This window comes from Nesoenas mayeri (assembly GCF_963082525.1).
Source record: "Nesoenas mayeri genome assembly, chromosome: 22".
Taxonomy (NCBI): Eukaryota; Metazoa; Chordata; class Aves; order Columbiformes; family Columbidae; genus Nesoenas; species Nesoenas mayeri.
Genome location: NC_137572.1, coordinates 5,754,380 through 5,774,042, shown reverse-complemented (window position 1 = coordinate 5,774,042; position 19,663 = coordinate 5,754,380). Strand labels below are relative to the sequence as shown.

General features: G+C 58.6%; 2 protein-coding genes across 2 annotated transcripts; both read right to left on the bottom strand.

The window, feature by feature from the left end:
• Window positions 1-73: 73 nt before the first annotated feature.
• NLRX1 (NLR family member X1) lies at window positions 74-5,409 on the bottom strand (the record flags this gene model as incomplete). Its single annotated transcript, XM_080358083.1, has 8 exons — window positions 5,295-5,409; window positions 5,034-5,094; window positions 4,514-4,611; window positions 3,695-4,311; window positions 1,814-3,228; window positions 893-979; window positions 538-789; window positions 74-392 (listed from the first exon to the last, which is right to left on the bottom strand). Exons 1-8 carry the CDS (start codon window positions 5,401-5,403, stop codon window positions 74-76), a joined length of 2,958 nt encoding a protein of 985 aa, XP_080214209.1. The 5' UTR covers window positions 5,404-5,409.
• Window positions 5,410-11,210: 5,801 nt separating this feature from the next.
• ABCG4 (ATP binding cassette subfamily G member 4) lies at window positions 11,211-18,096 on the bottom strand (the record flags this gene model as incomplete). The annotated part of the gene is made up of 14 exons (XM_080358036.1): window positions 11,211-11,436; window positions 11,537-11,655; window positions 11,812-11,970; window positions 12,167-12,267; window positions 12,819-12,987; window positions 13,182-13,280; window positions 13,596-13,735; window positions 13,999-14,113; window positions 14,361-14,484; window positions 14,782-14,927; window positions 15,112-15,162; window positions 15,421-15,553; window positions 15,637-15,754; window positions 17,868-18,096. 14 exons carry the CDS (start codon window positions 18,094-18,096, stop codon window positions 11,211-11,213), a joined length of 1,929 nt encoding a protein of 642 aa, XP_080214162.1.
• Window positions 18,097-19,663: the final 1,567 nt, after the last annotated feature.

Below are 19,663 nucleotides of genomic sequence, written 5' to 3'. Positions count from 1 at the left end.
CTGCTGGGACACACTCTATTGTTTTCTCCCCAGCAGCTCTGCTCCCTCCCTGGCCAGGTGCATGGACAGCAGGTTAGAGGGTCCCATGCTGCAGTTTCCCTAGCATCTTCTTGACCTCACTCTCGACTCGTAGGAATTTGGCTTTCCTCCAGGGGTTGGCAGTCTGCCTCCGGCTGCTCTCCAGGTCCTGCAGGATGAGGGCAAGGTGCTGCCGAACCCGCTCACGATCCCAGAAAGGCAGGTTCTTCTGCACCACGTTCAGGATGTTGGACCAGTAGTCGGAGACATCGGTGCCTGCTGTAAGGAAGACCAGTGCTCTGACGCCATCCCGGTCCATGCGCAGGCTGTGAAGCACCCGCTTGCCGTCCTCACTGATGTCGTTGAAGTACAAACTGCAGAAAAGGAACAGAAGACATTGTGAAGGCTGGGGACGGGATGTAGAGGCAGAGAGGGACTTCCCACTCACTGCCATGGGGAGGGACACCTGCTCAGGGGCATCGCCTGCAAGAGGGAAGAGATGGGGCAGAGTGAACTCACTGCACTTTGTCCAGCGTTGCGTGCTTTTTGGCCACCTCCACCACATGCAGGGCAGCTGTGTCCGTCAGGGAGTTGTAGCCCAGGTTGAGTTCCTGGAGGTGCTGGTTCTTGGCCAGGTGCTGAGCAATGACTTCGGCACCCTGGTCCCCCAGTGCGGTGTGCAGCAGGGACAAATGAGTCAGCGAGCGGTTGCCCGCCAGAGCCTCAGCCAGGTATTGTGCCCCCTGCTCGCCCACGGGGTTATTTGCCAACCTGTGGACACAGGAGTTTAGGAGGATGCCAAGGCTGGACAGGGGGGCTGGGCACATGGTAGGCAGCAGGGGCAGTTTAATGCAAGGACAGAGGCAGTACTCACCGCAGGCTGCTCACCACACACTTGTCATGCAGAAGCAGGTCACGGATTTCCTTGCAGGCGTCAGAGCCCAGGCTGTTGAGCTGCAGACTGATGCAGAGTGAGACATGGGGGTGGCAGGACTGAAATGGCTTTACCCATGGGGCTGGCAACCCTGCCTTCTCCATTTTCCCTGGCCCTCACTATCACCACCTTCCCCGGGTTCCCCAGATAAAGCCACGCAACGCTTCCTCTCCAAAAGGAAGCACAGTGAAACTGCACCAGAGCTTGGGTAGCATCGCCACCAGAGCCATCACCAGGGAGGGAAAGGAGGTGCAGGGACCACAGTGGGTGGGTGAAGGTCTAAGGAGGAGGGATCAGGAGCCCACCAAGCCCTCCTGAGCATCTGGACGAAAGAAATGGTGCACAGCCCTGCTGCACAGTGAATCCAGCTCTGCTGAGCAGGCTCGCCACCCCCTGGGCAACAGGAACATCGCAGTTCCACAAATGGACTGGAGTGGAACCCAGCCCTTTGCACGGTTCAGACTCCCACCCGTGGGCTGCCTATCTCCTACACTGAGTTAGTAGCAGCAGAGAGAGCTACAGGGCGATGCTGAGTGCCAAGCAATGGGAGAACCTGAGTCTGCCAGGGGCGATGGCAGCCCAGCCGGTGGCACCAGATGCAGAGAGCTGCCCAAAGAGTCCTATGGGAGGGTGCGTTGGGAATGCAAATCCCAGCATGCAGTGCCCTAGCAGGGCTGCTCGAGGAATTTTGCATGTTGGAAGCTGTATTCCCCTAAGTCTGCACTGAAGATAAGCAAGGGCATGTATGCCATTCCTTTCCTTTGCCACACTCGGGCTCCTAGTGTTTCCCTGTGATGGGCAGAAGTGAGAGAAATACCAATTTTTGAGCTCTGCCTAGTGGCAGAAGAAGGTGGTACTCACTGGAGCGCTTTGCATCGCAGCAAGACGGGGAAGAGGATCCTCAAGCTGCTCGTGTCAAGGTTGCAGGAGGTCAGGTTGAGCTCCTCCACCTCATGGCATGTCGTGCCCATGACAGATGCCAGGACAGAGCACTTGAGAGGGGTCATCTTGACAGATGAGAGGTTGACAGTCCGGAGGGAGCGGATGGCCTCAGCTGTGAAGCGCTCGTTCTGGAATTCATGCAGGAAGAAGAGGTAGTCCATCAGCTCGGAGGGGGGCAGCCCCTTGCGGCTCTTCCTGATGACTGTCTTCTTCATGGCCTTGGCAATCTCAAAGGCTGCCAGGTTCTTGATGGAACATCCCAGCTGCTCCAGGATGGCGCGGTTACGGCGGGACAGTATCCCACCCATGAAGATGGGGAAGAGCTCAAAGACCTCATCATCAGGGGCCTCATCAGGGTGGCGCATGGGGCCCTCCACGCCCAGGATGCTGAAGTTGATCTGGTCCAAGACATCATCATTGTAGTAGTCCTCCTCTTTGAACATCTCCTCTGCCATGGTGTGGGCAATAGCATCCCGGTCCCTGCCGCTCAGCCGGGAAAAGTAGCGAGGGAAGATTTTGAGCAGGTTGAAGAGCACTGGCAGGAAGCGCAAGGGTAGGACCTTGGAGATGATACTCAGAATGACAGCAACATCTTCACTCACCTTCCCAATGACTTCTGACAGCTCTTTGCCTACTCTCTGTGCCAGGGTCTTCTTCTCACCCAGCACCACATACAGGGCTGCCAGGTACTCCTGCATAGCAGGGATGGTGAAGACGAAGGTGTGCTCTTTCCCTGGCTGCACACATGGAGTGAGGAAGAAGCGGAAGACATCACTGCGGAAGACCTCCAGGAGGTTGAGCTCGCTTTCAGTCTTCATCTTCACCTCAAAGCACTGCTGCAGGTCGTCCTCTGAGAAGCAGGTCTTGCGGGACATCACCCCTTCGTAGGCCAGCTTGCCCACTGTCTTGGCCACATACTTCATCATGGAGATGTTGGTGGGGTCAGTGCTGTCCAGCACCTCCCCGCTGAAGTTGAGCCTCAGGAAGCTGGTGTAGATGCCGGTCAGGGTCTGGCTGGGAGGCACCGTCCTGGTGAAGTAGAGGAAGTGCAATGTGGTGCACACCAGCCAGCAGTAAGAAGGCAAGAAGCAGGCAGCTGCTATTTGGTTGTGGCGCTCCAAGTTCCTCGACAACATCTCCACCAAGTTTTCCTGTTCACTTGAGCTCCTGCGCACACTGTTCTCTCCACCGCAGCCAGGCTGGCTGAGACGCATCTGGAAGTACAGCTTCTGTAGGTTGGTGTCAGAGAAGCCACAGATTTCAGCGTAGCGACCCACATACTTGCCAGGGATCCGGCGCACTGCTGATGGGCGTGTGGTGACAATGATGCTGGCCTGGAAGCAGAGAGCTGGGTGAGTTTGGAGTTGCTCCCTCTGTGGCTTTGAGCTAAGTTCAGCAGGGTCCCAAGCACATAACCCACATACAGGTGCACAAGGATCCTACCACCCAGAGGCTGGGGTTCAAGAAGCTGCTGCCCAAAGGCTGTTGATTCAAATCTGGCCCAAGCGGAGAGGATGGAAGAGCTGTCCCCATCTCCTACTAGACACATATCAAGTCTGGAAGATCACAGCCTAGCAGACTGTTGTCTTTGCCTTACCAGGATTCCCAAAGACACCACAGAGACAAACCAGTAACACTGACATGAGGCCACCTTGGTGAGTCCCTCCAGAAGTGGAGACTGCCTGTTCACTCACGGCCAAACTGGACTACAAGCAATTAGCACAATGGCCATGCCTGCGTTGCCCCAGGGCTCACCCCCAGCCTTTCTCCAGCATGAAGGAGCTGGAGGGAGACACTGACCTCTGGCAGGAGGTATTTTCGCATCAGGTTGACCACGATGGCAGCGGGAGGCACTGGCTCATTGGGGTCACAGCACAGCTCCGTACCAGCCAGACGGAAGTCCAAGTTGAGGCGCTCCAGGCCATTGAGGATGAAAAGCACCTTCAGATTGGAAGCGCCCAGCATCGGTACCACATCCCGGAGGTGCTGGTACTTCTTAGTTATGAGGCGCCGCAGGGAGATGGGGGCATGACTATGGGACAGATCCTCGCAGGAGAAGGGTATCACCAGCTCAAAGCGGGGCAGGCGACCGTGGCACCAGTCCACCACCATCTTCTTGATGAGTGTGCTCTTCCCTGTGCCCACAGTGCCATATAGCACCACGTTCTTCACTTGCCGTCCACAGGCATCTACATCAAAAAGGTTCTGGAGGCTGATAACCTGCCTGCAGGGCTGCTGGAGCTGATTGTGGATGGTCAGGTCAGGTGAGGGCTTCAGGATATCCTCCAGGGAGCTCTCCCGGATCACTGGGTCCACGTGGACGGCGTCCAGCGAGAAGGAAGGGCCGAACTGCCTCTCTTCATTGGGCTGGTGACTGAACCACGCAGACAGGGTCTTCTGGTGTTTCTTGATGGCATCTGGGAAGCAGAAGGTGATGGAAAAGACCTCACTGGCAGGGGACTGTGGACGTTGCATGCCCCAAGCCACTGCAGTGAGGTGGCTGCAGAGAGGAGGACAGAATCTAGTTCTTGCTAACCCTTACGCTGCCCAGGACAGCAGCTGCCCTCAGCCTGCCATGTAGGACCCTCCATCCACTTCAGCACAGAGCTATAAGCTTACCAGAAGAGGCCACGTTCCTGAGCTGGGACAAGCCATGGCGAGAGGATCTGGGCTGGAGAGAGTGTTCCTGGGACCCCCCATGGAAGCGAACACAGCCCCTGCAAGAGGAGGAAGAGCGTCACAAGGAGGACAGGGGCAGCAGCTCCAAGCGCTGCCTGGGGCAGGGTGGGCAGATCACAAGTGAGTGCCATGGGAAGCGCGGAGTAGAGCCAGCTCACCCCTTCCTTCCCAACAGCAAGGGAGGGCGCAGGGCTGGGACAAGGGCAACGACTGAGAACTGAAGGAAGGTCAGCAAGCCATGCGCCGTGCATCCCCAGCAAGCCCGTGGTGAAGCAGAGACGTTGGGCTGAATTCAGAGTAGGCAGGGAGCTGGGTCTGGGTTATTTTCTATGTGGAGGCAAAGCAGTGTCTCTGCCCACAGAGCCCTGATGGTCCCAAGGCAGTCAGTTCAGCTGCCCAGGTCCCATGGCAAACAGCCACAGGGCAGAATGGACCAGGTCCCATCCGTATGGCACTGTACCTGGGGAGGGAGATGCTGCTTGTGCAAAGGATCTTCCTGAGGAAGTAGCTCCCTGCAGTACCTGGCAAGAAGAAGAATTCATATGGTCAGGGATGGCCTTCTCCAGCCCAGCAGAGCTGACACCACCAAGCTCGCTGGCTTCACATCTTGCAGAGGGGACCCACGGACTACACAGGCTCCACTGTGCAACTCAGGAGGGATGTGCACCAGGGACAAGGCAGATTCAGAGTCACAATCCCACAGGCACAGAGCCCAGCTCACCTGTCACTGAAGCAGCACACAGATACACACTCCGGGTCCCCCTGCTCCCTGGCAGGGATCGGTGCAGCTGCGTCCAGCTGCCCCAGGGCAGGCAGCTCTGACATTGCATGGCCCATGACATCCTTTGCCTGAAAGAGAGGGGACAGCCCTAAGGCAGATTGGGTGCCTGGACCTGCTGGTTCCACGCTCCAGCCTAGCTTTGCAGCCTTAGGCTGTACCTACTCCAGCCCAGGGATGCCTAGATCAGGAATGACCCAGTCCCACGCATGACCCCACAAAGCCACTGGCCATGGGAAGCAGTGGTGCTCTGGCTGGCAGGGTGGCCGGAGCAGAGCGGAGGTGGCAGGAGCACGTCCCACCTCAGGCTCCACATCCAGCACCCTTCAGAGACCTACCTGGCTGCTGCCAGGAGGTTACGGCCAAGAGGGCAGCAGAGCAGAGCCCCAAGGGGGTACTGACCCTCCTAGGCACGCCTGCCTGCCCCCCAAAACCGCCCCTCCAAACCACCTCCCAGTGCCTCGGTTGGGATCAGCCACCTCATCCACTGGGGGCACAAGGGGCAGGGGATGGTGTCCCTTGTTAGCAGCCGAAACTCACTCACCTAGACTCGGCTGTAATAGCACAGCTATGACAACTGTGATAACCAAGACAGCAAAAGTACTGGGGAGAGGGCAGGCTCGGGACGGGGTCAGCAGCTCCGATCCCCAGGGATGTAGCACAGCAGAGTGCTGCCCAGCCTTACCTGCACCGATACGGTCCAGTCTGGTAGAACTGGCTGTGCCGGAGATGATTCATCCTCCCATCCCAGCTCAGCAGGATGATCCTTCGGGAGCACGGGTTGGGCTCACCGCCCCCAACATCCTGAGAAACTGAGGCACAGAAGCAGTAAGGTATAAGCAATCCCCAGCATCTAGGAAGGGACAGCATGCAAATCTCTCTGCGCTTGGCCTCCCCCAGCAGAGTACAAGCAGGGCAATGGCTTGCTCACACCTCCCACAGCCCGGGCTTTTTGCAGTCCCTCATCGTGTTATCCAGATGGAGAAACTAAGGCACAGGGGTGGAGCACAGTGGAGCTGACCTTGAACCTGGGTGTCCTGGCCTCGAGGCCTTCGGAGCAAGCGAACCCCGATGTGTCCCATGCCCAGGTCACAGCACCCTCTGCCACCCAGGGCATGTCGCCAAGCAGAGGGTCCTGCGCTGACGCCTGCTGGGGTCCCCCTTCAGGGACCCCTGCTGCATGACTGGCCCACACACCCTCGCTCTCTGGTTACTGCCTCCCCCTCCCAGCTTCCCCAGCTTCCCAGTCCGAAGGGACAGGGACAGCACGGTGCCTGAAGCACTGGTGGTGTGGGAACCTGGAGCACAGGGCAATGGGGAGGCTAGCGCTGAGCAAGGCGAGAGCAACGGCTGTGCCGAAAGCAGCGGGGTTACCTCCAGCAGGACTCCTTGCCAGGGCGGGTGAGCCCACGTCTCCCTGTGCTTGCGCTGCCAGGTGCTGAACCTGCGCAGGAGAGCTCGGTGGTGCTCAGCCGCCTGCTTCCATCCCTGTCACAGGTAGAGGCTCCTCTCCGGAGGCGGCTGTTCTGCAGCCGTAACTTCCTGCAACGCCGTCCTGTCCCATCACGCCCTGCGCACAGCAGCCGCAACCTCCGCCAGGCTGCGTGGGGAGAACAGCCACGGCCCCTCTTTGGGGTCTCACCAGAGGGGCTGACAGGCACGGCAGCAAGGAAAAACACCCCCAAACACAGGGACACACACAGTACGGGGAGGGTCTTGGGGGTCTTACCAGCAGTGCTGCGAGGGGACGTTTCCTCCAGACACATCTGGTGGTTCTGCATCCCCAGCTGCTGCCCGGCTGTGCAACAAGAGCCCGCACAGACAAGGGCTGCTCCAGAGTGAACCCCTCTGTGCTCAGCTCCCGTCACCTCACACAGAGCACGGTGCAGGGAGCAGGATAAGGGCAGACCCACCGGGAAAAGAGCCTGGAGGAAGCCGTGCTGGCAGGGCAGCCCAGCACTGCCTGGCTGTGTAACACTCACATGGCCGTGCACACACACACATATATACACCTACCCTCTCGCAGCTTGCAGATCCGTGCTGGCAACACAATTAGACGGTGCTGAAACCAGAGCCAGTGGTATCTGTGTGGCTGCACGGACTCTGCTCAGTCCCTGGGGGCTGTCTTGGAAAGTGCCAGCCCACCCCAGCCAGTGCTGAGCCAGGGCTGCTAGGACACAGGGTAATCCCAGAGACCACACTTGCACCCCAAAGACCTGCACAGAACCCACAGGGGCATGCATGTCCCTGCACGCATTGCAACACACTCAGCACCTGTCCCCCGTAATATGTGTAGCCACCTGCCCATGTGCTGCCCCCCAACACCCGCTTTCACACCCTGAGGCAGGGATGCCTGTCGGTGTACCCAGAAATGCACGTCCTGTTGCATGCATGCTCTTTGGCTGCTCATGGAGGGGAGGCATCCAGGCAGTACACTATAAATATAAGTTTTATTGATGTGTGAAATCCAACGAGTACAGTTGGCATCTCAGAAAGACTGAAACAAGCTGCAACATTTCTGCCTGCTCAACAGCTTCTGGGGGTCTCCAGACACCGGCGAACACCAGCAGCAAGCTGGGACCTGGCACCCTGTCCCTGCAGGGCACTTACCTGCATGTGCAGCACAGCCCTGAGAGCCATCAGGATCCTGCCAGCAGCGCTGTTCTCCTCCCAGAGCCCAGGGGCTTCACCTCCACTCTGCCTGGTCCCCCCCAGGCCGCAGCTGTGGGCAGCAGTGCCCTGGTTCACCTTCGCAGCCTCTCCCCAGCAAGGCGGAAGGACTCAGGCACACGCTACCCACGCGTGGCTACCGCGGCAGAGCTACGGCTGTGCGAGCAAACTCCCTCGGCCTTTGAGCTGTTATCCGCATCTTATTTTGGCAAATGTCCCAGGAAAAAGGCAGCTCGCCTCCAGTCATGTGGGAGCACGGGTTTCAACAGCTGCGCCTCTCTACACGGTCCGCCCCTGTCCCATGTCACACATGGAACCCGTGGTACAACCTCCTCTGAACATGTGGAGAGGGTGAAGGCTCGAAAACCACAGGGTCCAGCATGGCAGGGGTGCATGAAGAGATCCCAGACAGCTGCAGGCTGCCCGTGGCACAAGGAACTGCCATGGCAAAGGGACGGGACAAATGGTGTCCACACACAGCGAGAATGAAACACTGGTTTATTGCCTGATTTGAGAGAGGGGTGAAACCCTGGGAGAAGCCACATCCCCTGTTTGCACTAGCTCAGTCTCCCCTCCAAGCAAACCCTAGCACCAGCTGGGTGATGATATATTTGCGCTTCTCATGTGTGTGACAAAGGTGGCCTGGACATGCGTGGAGGTGAGAGGCCATACCCCTGCTTGCCTACCTGCATTCACAGCACGTGTCGGGGAGGGGCAGTACCTGATACAACCATGCCTGTGGGCTGAAGGAGCCAGGCTAAGGGGCTGAAGAAGTTTCAAATGGGTTGAGGTTCAACCAGTGCTCCCAGGGAGCTGGAGCCACAGCCTCAACCACATCACCATCCATTCAAAGTGCATTGCGAAGGAAGGCAGGGGGCAGGAGGGCAGAGGAGGTGTGGGGGAAGAAGCCTGCTCTCCTCCATCACGCTCCTCACGATTATCCCGACACATTCCCTGGTGGGATTCCTGTAGCCAGAAGCACCCGCAGCCCTGCTCCCCTGCTCCGATAAAGTGCATCCTCACTGCTGCGTGCCAGCACAGCACACGGGTGCTGCCCACCCATTCAGAACAAGCCAAGACCCAGCCTGAGCACCCCTGGCCCCACACCACAATACAACCAGTGTTATTGCCAAGTGGTCCTGCCACAGCCCAGCTTGGTGCCCATCTTCCTCTGAGGGACACAGCCATCCTCCATCTCCAAAGCCTGTCCCAGTCCTCTGCCCCACATACCTGGTCAGCTGGGACGCTGCAACCCATGCACTCGCTGGCACAGGAGGCACAGGCTGTGCTGAACCGCCCTGGAGATCCTGGAGGTGCTGCCAGCTGCCCTGTCCCAGACAGGCTGGTCTGAGCAGCCACCCGCAGAGCTACTTGCCCCAGCAGTCTCCCCCTGGCCACACCGAGCTCGAGCAGCCTGTCCCGTGGTATTTCTCTGTGCCCCTGCGGCTGCAAGTTGGCAGCATCATGCCCAGGAGACTGCAGCTCCCCAGGCTGGCCCAGCTCCATTGCAGACCACGGCGCAGATCTGTCAGTGAAGGAAGATCTGTGAGCAGAGGGGAATTTTGTGGGGGACAGCAGCACGTCAGACAAGAGCCCCTGAGGAAAACCCCAGTGCTCAGCACGGAAAGGGCATCAGGGCATGTCCTGCTCCCAGACCCTCTGTACAGGAGACCCCCCAAGCTCCTCTCAGCAATGCTGCCCAGGCAGGTGAAAAAGCAACCTTGCTGAATGCCCAGCATCAGTGCTGCAATACATTTGCCATCCATGTGCAGGCCAGCCAGACCCTGCTGTGTGGAACAGTCCTAACACAAGCCAGTAAAAGCAAAGAAGAGTCTCCCAAGGATTTTGCTGACATTTGGCATTTGCCCTGCAACCCTCTGCTGCTCAGAGCCTGCCGGCAGCAGCGTCTCACAGACTGCACTTGAACCAGAGTCACCCAATGCAAAATACCGCTCCAAGATTTCAGCTGCTTTCCAGTTCTGGTGCTGCTGGGACCCTCTTGTGCACAGCGTTACCCTGGGAGGTTTGCAAGGCCAGGTGTCCCTGGGGCTGGAATCCCCTCCTTGCAACAATGGTGCTGAGTGAGGCTCATCCTCGCTGTTCTGCTGAGACAGCCACACAGTTGTGCCAGGGGGAGAGGAGTGAGGAGGGAGATGGTGCAAGGGAAGGGCTCAGGGCCAGCAGAAGGTCCAGTGATGGTACGACTGAGCCCGGCCCTGCTTTTCAGCCACCTGGTACTGGCCTAAATCCTCCCCAGTCTGTGCAGCACTTAGAGGGACCAGTCACTTCTCTCCACATTTGTTGATTTTATCCTCTTGGCTCAGAACCCAAAGACAACAGGGACTGAATGTGAGACTTGCTAAGGTCTGAGAATACTGTCCCATTCCCACAGACCCTGACACATCCCCAGGTTTGAAGATCCCATCTCTGAGGACGGCATCTGAGCAGAAGTCTGAGACAAAGCCCCAAGTCCTTCTCTGCCTGCTGGCTCCATTTCCACTCCATGCAGAGTGGGAAGCACTGGGGATCATTAAAAAAAATAAAATAAATTTAAAAAAAAAGAAAAAAAATGGAGGATTTACGCAGCAAGAAAAATGGGATGAAGCAATTTCTGTGGCTACAGAGACAGGAAACACTAAAGCCTTGTGCAACTTGACCTACTGCATCTTTGGGCTCTTCTTAGCACTGACACACATGCTGCTGGCCAGGGCGAGCCACGGGGCCATGTGCTGCGCTGCTGATCCGAGCTATGCAGATGTCTCCTCCGGCTTCAGCCTCAGGCTCAGGCAGCCCCAGGGTGATGCTCAGAGCAGCTGGCACCTCTTGGTCTTGCTCGGCAGACAGCCACCTCCACGGGACTGTCCCTGGTGTCCCAACGTGTTTGGTGGAGAAGGTCAGTGCCAGGCAGGGGTGGCAAGAAGGGACCTGCGCTCCGTGGGGTTCAGCAGTCCTGGGGAGGGGATGGCACATGCCAGGGCTGTACAAAACTTTTGCAATGAAGAGTGTGTGGAAAGGTTAAAACAGTTCCGAGACGTCTCAAAACCTTTCTCGACTGAGCCAGACCTGACTGGCACCTACCGATGCCTCCACCATTGTCCGTGACCTGCTGGGAGCACTGTGTCCCTCTGCAGAATGTCTCTCACAACAGGCCAGGCCCGGGAACAGCACCAGGGGGGTCCCATGGCTCCTTTATCTCTCTGACTTGACTTTGTACCTGAGGACCAGGTAAGCCAGGAGCCGCAGGATGATAAAGAAGATGCCCAGGATGAGGAAGTCCAGGTAGAGCTTAGCCTCTTCCACGTCCAGCTCCTGCAGGATCTTGATGGGTTTTTGGAAGGGGCAAAAGTCCTCGAGGCACTCCAGATCCTCGCGCTCCATAGCATAAATGGTAAGAATGACACCCTCAAAGCCGTACCTAGGGCAGAGCACACCATGAGAGTCACAGTGTGCCCCAGGTAGCCCCATCCTCTCCCCAGCCCATGGGAGCCCAGGACAGAGAGCTTCTGGAGTCTCACCTGACATAGGAGACGTAGGAGCTCCACTGCAGGTAGGTGGGGATGGTCTTGAAGCTGACGAAGAAGCCCGAGAAGAGCAGGACAGGGATGGCAGTGACGGGTCCCACAAAGGTGGCCACCTGGGGAGCAGAGGCCATTAGGTGTCACATCACTGTCCCCAGGCAGTCACACACCTGCCTATGGGCAACACTTCCCTCTACCCCTCTTTGTCATGGGATCCTCTGCAACTCTTCCCCCATCTCCACGTAACAGGTAAAGTTGGGGGCCCGTCTGACCTGTGGGGAAGTGGAAGCAGCTCCAATGAGGAGGCCAAGGGACTGGGCCACCAGGGCCGTAGCAGTGGCCAGGGCAGAGAAGAGGAGGAATCGTGCGGCTTCGGGTGGCTGGCCTGTCATCCAGTACACGATGCTGCAGTATGCGATGGGGCAGATCACCTGGAGAGGAGCAAACAAAGTGACCGCTCTGCTGGACCCACGGCCATCCCTCACCCCACAGACCTTCCCTGGGGGGTGGAGGGTTGCAGGGACCCCTCAAAGGCCAGACTGGGGTATTGGGGCAGCTGAGCAATTGGCTGTGCCAAGGAAGGCACATCAACATCGGGGCCACACTTTAGTCCAGCTGAAAGCTCACCTGGAAGGGCACATCTGCCGTGGTCTTTGCCAGATAATAGGCTTTCAGGCTGTACCAGTAGTTCAAGTGCTCTCGCAGAAATACAGACATCTCCTGGGGGACTGCGTGGAGACAAGAAATTAGCAGCCAGCAGTGCCCTGGCCTGGGCTGCTCCAGCCCATACTCCCACTTGTCTCAGCACGGGCAAACGCGATGCTGCCCTGGCGCAGAACACCATCCTCCTGCCTGCACCATGAGCAGCTGCTCACAGCGTCACCGAGGGGAAAACTCGGTGACCTATGTGGGAACTTCCTGCATGGAAAAGTCAGCTTGGCTGGGGGCTTTCAGGCAAACTTTTTGAGGAAGTGGAAGAGGGGTGAAGCAGCTGAAAATGCAGCTTTACAGACATTTCCTCAGCAGTACGTTATAGCCCAACATTAAATAAAGTGTAACTGTCGTTTGTCCGTCTCAACCACGACAGGTAACGCTGCAATACAGCCATAGAGAAGTTTTCCCCCTCTTCTTTGTTAGAAGTTTTTTCTCTCCTCTCTTATTTCCCTCTTTTTGTCCAATTCATCTGGCCCCAGCCTACACCACCCCACACATCTGGAGCAACCCCACTGCCCCAAGGGTTGGGAGCAGCGAATGGGTGCTGGGGGAAGGAGCTCCTTACAGGTGAGGATGGTGGGCATCAGCGCAGCAAACATGAGGAAGAGCATGGAGAAGAAGAGAAAGCCCGTGTTGTTGAAGACTTTGCCCGCATCGTTGCCAATGTGCAAGTAGAGCAGCCCGATCAGCACTCCGATGCAGATGTGGGACATGAACCGCAGGTGGGTCAGTACCTGCAGGCAGAGAGGGTACAGGGGCTCAGCGAGGCAGGGCTGCATCCCATGAGCATCCCAGGGGAGCAAAGGACAGCCTGCATGCCCCTCAAGGGTGAGCCCCATGCCATCCTCAATTCAACTCCTGTCTCTGCCTGTTCCCAGTGACCAAGAGGCCCCACCCTCAGTGCTTGCCCAGCCACCCCCATCCTCACCGTGTCCCTTAGGATGCAGATAAAGGTTCTCTTGAAGAGGATGCAGAACTGAGTTGAAGTGCTGGTGGCAAACGTGTGGCTCTCAATGTGGTCCACATCCTGCAAGACCATGGGCAAGTCATGGACATGGGTCAAGTTCACAACAGGGGCTCCCGACTAGGACGGCACCCAAATGCTCCCAGGGTGCCCCTTGTGAGCACCTCTGGTGAGAAGTGGCACTGCCAGCCACAAGCACATAGCTGTCACTCAAGGAAAGTGGAGGGCAAATGAACACTTCCATACTCCTCACCATGTCCAAGAGACTCTAGGCATCACAGGGTATCTATGTGCTGCAAGACAGGGAGGACTGAGGTGTCCCTGGATGGGCACCCTATTACCCTGTCACCACCAAAGGCCCTTCTCATCTGCACTTACCGTCACACAGTGTGCCGGGCATGACGGATCTGCCTTGTCAGGGCTGCTCTTCTTCTCAGCCATGGTGCACATGCCATTCTGGACAGCGCGGAACAGGACAGGGTTGAGGTCTCCGTACTCTCCTGAAGCCACCTCGATAACTGTGGAGGAAGACAGGACCCCTGAGAGGCACTGAGCCAGCCCTCGCCATCGCTCTGCTTGGCCAAGACCATGACACTGTGGAGCAGAGGGGTAGGAGCCCAGCACAACCGCCACCCCATGATACCCCACCTAACGGGAAGGTAGCTCTGCACCCTGGGAAGCCCACAGGAACATCATGCAGCCCCTATGGCTTGTGCACTGGGATTGGACCTTGCCACCCTCTGTTCCCCACCACGGCCCCAGCTGCGGCAGGGCCACTCACTGAAGTCGGCAGGGTTGTGATATGTCGGGCAGTGGAGGCCAAGACCCTTCAGGTAGGGGATGAGGTTGGTCACGATGCCTTTGAAGATGCACTGGCCCTGGCTCAGGATGTACAGCTGCAAGGAAAAGCCAGAAGATGGCAGGTGCAGAGCAGCCAGGGGTATTGTCACCTGCTCCTCCCCACCTCCCCACCTTAGGGTGACAAAAGGCAGCCTTGCCAGATGCCAGCTATAGGGGCTGTGTGCCACACTAGCCCCAGGTCAAATGCCTGCAGCCCATCCCTCCCGTGGCCTTTCTCCTGGGTCTTGGGGCCAGAGGAACCCCACACCACTGAAAAATCCTGTGTCCTAGCTCAGGCCAAACCTTATCGAACATCTCAAAGAGCTTGGCGCTGGGCTGGTGAATGGTGCAGATGATGGTGCGCCCACCCTGAGCCAAGGACCGCATCAGGGAAACCACTTGGAAGCAGGAGGCACTGTCCAGACCGCTGTGATCATGCAGGATGGGGTGGAGGAGAAAGAGAAAGCAGAGAGAGACGTGGAGAGTTAGGAGGAGAAGAAATGCATCTTAAAGATGCCCCCACTTGCCTCCCCTTGTGGGCACCCTCCTTCTGGGTCAATGGAGAAGAGCATCCATCCCTTTGCAGCCCCAGCTCTCTTGGAGCCCTGGTGGGCACAGTCACATCCCACCCTCATGTCTCGCAGCCCTCCAGAGGGTGCCAGAAACCCTGGTGCCCCCCAGCTGGGCAGGCAGTGCTGAGGAGCCCCAGCCCCTGCAGCCTCACCTTGTGGGCTCATCGAAGAACATGACCGGAGGGTTGTTCACCAGCTCCAGGGCGATCGCCAGGCGCTTGCGCTGGCCCCCCGACAGCGAGATCGTGCGGGTGTAGGAGCACTCCAGCAGCCCCAGGGCCGTCAGGATCTCGTTCACCTGCGAGACAGCTTCATTCACCATGGGCTCCCATGGACCCTCATCCCATCCCTGCCACCTCCCTTCAGACCTCCATCACTGGGAGCGCGCTGGTACCCCCAGTCCCCTCAGGACCCTCCCTTCCCTATTATCTCTGCCTTGGGGAGAGATCATGGGGCCTGGGCCCATTTTCCTCTGCACTTACCAGCTCTTTCTTCACCTCCTGCTTCTCACTCAGCTTCAGGTTAGCAGAGACCTGCAGGAAAAGGATGGGCAGGGAGACACAACTCTTTGGTGTAGGGAACAAAACTGGCTGCACTGTGGCTCCATCACTGACCAGCCAAGGGCTGGGCATGGTGGCTCAGCATGAAGGGAGCAAGAACAGCAGGATTTTGTACCCATGTCCCAGAGCCCTTGGAAATGGCTGATGTCGGTGTGGGCTCAGTGCCTGAGGACACAGGCCACAGGATGCCCCAAAGAGCACAGCAGGCTGCCTGACTCCCTCAGCACTCACCATCATAGCCTCCAGCACAGTGAGGTGTGGCAGGAGCATGTCGTCCTGCATGATGTAGCAGGACATCTTGCGGAAGGTACGCAGGTCCCGTGGCCGGCCATTCACCAGGATCTGGCCCTTCATGCCCGTCTCCCTGCAGGAAAGAGACGTAGGGGAATGCAGCACAGGGCACTGAGCCCTGCACCTCCAGACCCGCTGGCTTCCCTCCAGTCTCACCTGTAGCCAGCCAGGATGTTCATGAGCGTGGACTTCCCAGCACCTGAGGGCCCCATGATCCCAATGAGCTCCCGCTGGCAGAACTTCCCTGACAGGCATTTAAGAAGAGTCTTGTAGCCTGGAGGGAGAGAGCAGCACAGGTTTGACTTTCCGCAGTGCTACAGGGACTGTGATGCCAGCCCAGCACCCGGGGGACCCCAGGACGTCCATGCATCATGTCAAGGGCTGCATGTGCCTGCAAACAGTCTCCATCAGCGGCCCCTGGGCTATAGCCACAGCAGCTGTCACCTCCAGCATGATCCCTCACCCCGGTCCCTGGCTGGCCCCACCTATTTCCAGTGCCAAAGAGACATACGTCCCAGATCACAGCAAAGACCAAGGAAATCCCTGGGTCAGGGCACATAGCTGCTGAGGAAGATTACTGGGATGTGACATTGGTCCTGGGCATGTTGTCAGATCCCAGTCCCTAGGGCCAGTGGACAAGGGCAGCAAGAAGCAAGGCAGCATGAGTCCCGAAGCCCACCGGATGCTCAGCTGTTGCCTTCATTGGCATTCAGGCTGTGACACCAGCAGCAGCCACTGCTAATCAGACCTAGAATTATCTCTGCTTTAGATGCAGCTGATTAGCATTTTATGGCAGAAGGAAAATCATGTGTTGGGAGTAGGGAACAGGTACAGCCCCAGGCTCTCAGAAGCTGCCCCCAAAACACAGCCATGGCAGGACAGCAATGGCAAACAGGGTACTTGGACCATGCTGAACCACAGACCGAGTCTGAGCATCTGCCTGCTGGAAATGTCCCCCCTCGCCCCCCCCGTGCCAGCAGCTGTTGCTGGGCGAGGGCAACACATCCATCCCTTGCCCACAGGCTGGCGCAAGCCTCCGGGCCAGGCCAGCTCACAGACCTCCCACCACACTAGGGGTGCAGCTCCTCTGACTTGCCCATCCCCAGAACAGGGGATCCAGCACCGCAAGCTCCCAGTTCCTCCTCTGCACCCCTCAGAGTCAGGCACCCTGCACCCACACACGGGCCCCACTGCCAGAGGGGCAGCAAGGGCTGGAAGGGGAGGGCAGGGGACTGTGCGTGACGACAGCGGAGCGAGCGTGCCCGGCAGCGCCCCCCAGCACACGCCGGCACCGAGCGCACGCACCCAGCACCGCGCACGCACCCAGCACCGCGCATGCTGCTCACGTCGGCGCCACTGCAGCTTGCGCAGCGGTTACTCGCGTTCATTGACTGCCAGTAACCTCCTGCTTCAGCAGAGCAGGGCAGCCTGGCCGGATCCTGGGGGCTGTAGCCAAAGGCACCTGGAGCTCCCCGCCAGCTCCTCCACCTGTGCCTGGTGTAGGGGAGAGAAGCCTCCCTCCCACTACCACCCGGGAACCCCAGCGCCCCTCAGCATGCTCCTCTTGGGTCCAGCTACCCGAGCCTTTCCCCCTCCCTCCGTGCAGGGCACCGGCCCACCAGCAAGCAATTCGCAGGACTACTGAGTGCTGCAGTACTCTGTGCCCTGGGGAACTCATGGTTGTGCCATGGCTCCTCCTGGGATGCTTCCTCAGCATCCCATGCAAACAGGCAGACCTCATCTAGGGGGATGTCAAGGCTGGTCCCACTGTCTTTCAGTGCCTCAGTTTCCCCAGCTGCAGGGCCTGGTTGGGGCAGGGTCAGAGGCCGCATCCAGCACTCCTGACTGGCAGGGCATTGCACTGAGCAAGCCCTGTGCCCTTGTTGTGCTCACTCCAGGCCCCCGCTCATCCCTGCCTGCCTTCAGCTTCTGCAGATCAGCTCCCTCTCCATCTCATAGGGCTGCCTGATTGGCATCCCATTAACTGAGAGAGCTAACTAAAGCAGACTACCACCCACCAGCTGCCATCTTCCTCCCTTTTCACCTCCCTGAGCTCTCGGCCAGAGTCACACACAGGAAAGGGGACCATGGCCTCAGCTGCACAGGGAGAGGTTAGAGAGGAAATCCCCTGCAAACCACACATATTCTCCTTGCCAAGCTCTGAGCTGGGGCACCCTTTGGAGTCTCCTGCTTTTGGCACGTCACACACAGCCATCATATCCCAAACAACAACACTGGGGAAACTCATCCATCCCAGCTGCCTCATCACCCTCATGCAGCTCTGGCCAGGTGGGGACCTGGCTGAGATCAAGGGATGCAGAACAGGAGAAGGGTGAGATAGCCCTGCAGGTCCCTTCCCCTTCCCTTCCCCAGCCAGCAGCTCCTACCTCTCTTCCTCCACCAGGAGCCTTCACGCACAGAGTAGGACAGGTCAATGAACTCAATGTTGACAGCTGAGCGCTTCGGGAGGTGGGAAAACCTCTGAGCCTCTGTGATGTGGTTCTCCACCTTCTTCAAGTGGGTGGTGAGGAGTGGGGCATCTGGGGGGCTGGCATGGCACACCGTGTCCTCCAGGGCAATGGAGACACAAGCGGGATCCATACTTTTCTCTGCCATCCTGCTGATCTGTGGAAAACGCACGTGAATTGACTCCAGTGGGCCCCTCTCTCAGGGCCAGAGAGTGCAGGGACCAGGGTCCAGCCACAGCAAGTCCTCTCGCACCCTTTCCTTCTGGCTCCAGGCTTCACTGCCCTTCTCTGCCCTGTGATACGCTGCCCAGCTGTGGTCTGGCAGTCACATCTGGATGGACAGATGGACCCGGCCAGGGCAGCCAAGCCTGCACCAAGGGGCTCACAGCAAGGAGCAGCCGATCAGCTCCACAGTCAATAATTCAGGCACCTCCCCTGCTGGGTCCAGCTCTGGCTGCAGAGCCGGCAGGCTTTTCATCTTCCCCGGCGCTGCTGCTGCTGGGTCCCCTGCCCTGCTCCTGCCTGCTGTGGTGGGTGCAGGATGGGAGGTGGAATGCTTGGCATAGCCAGGGTTTGCAGGACACAGGTGTGGGGTCCCAAGCAAGCAGATGGTTCCAGCCAGTTTCTTGGACAAAGCATGCCGTGCATCACCCAGGCTCCTGGGGCAGAGCAGCCCTGGCTAGCTTAGACACTCACCTGGTCCCCAGGGTCTCCATGGGCTTGCTGGGACAGACTGAATAGAACACAGAGTGGGCACTGCTAGTGCTAATTGTTCTCTGCCTCATTTGGCTCTTTTCACCTTCCTGGCTCTTACCAGCACAGTCTCTGAGACCAGGCCAGTATATGATGCTAATACACACACCTTCCCAAATGCACTCCTGCTAGGCACTATCTTCTGCCTGCAGTCCTCCCCACAGCTGGCTGCAGCACACTCAAGCTCCTTGCATCTCCACTTGGCTTGAGGACTCTCTGCAGTGCTAGGGGGTATGCTAACCCCAGGTCCCACCGCAGCACCAAAGACTGGGAGGGGGTTGGGGATCCCCACAGCACCAGCAAAAGGAACATAAGCAGCGCCTGAGCAGGCTGGGCCCAGCACGCACCTCACCTCCGGGACTGGGGTCCTAATGCTTTGCTAACCTACATTTTGCTGAGGCACAGTCTGCAGGCAGCTCCTCGCTACAGCTGCAATGCACACACACGCAATTCCCCGAAAGGGGAACCGACCTCGCGAGGAGCTGCACCGAGATCTTCCCAGCCCTCTCCCCGTTGCAGACAGATCCCTTTCACGGCTGGAAGAAGGCCAGCCCCAGCCCTTGGGAAGAGGAGGTGGGAAGGAGGGCTGCGGGATCCCAGCGCTCAGATCCCCCATCTCCGCAGCCGCGAGGTCTGGGGCGCGCTCGGCTCGGCACGGGCGTTCCGCCGAGGCGCGCAGCCCCGGGGTGCGGGCCAGCGGGGACGGGGGTTCGGGAGGAGGCAGCAGGCACAAAGCGCCCTCGGGCTCACCTTGACTCCTTCGGCTGGGCGTTACAAGGAGCGCTAAATCCCGCAAGCCGCTCTCCCCGGCTTAGCCCGTCCCCGATGCGAAGGGTGGGGAAGGCAGCTTTGTCGAGGATGTTCTTCCTTCATCCTGGCTCCCCGCCGGCCCCCTCCCTCCCTGCCTTCATCCCCGGCCGCCGCGGACGCCCCCAGCCTCGCACCGCTCCTTCTCGGCAGGG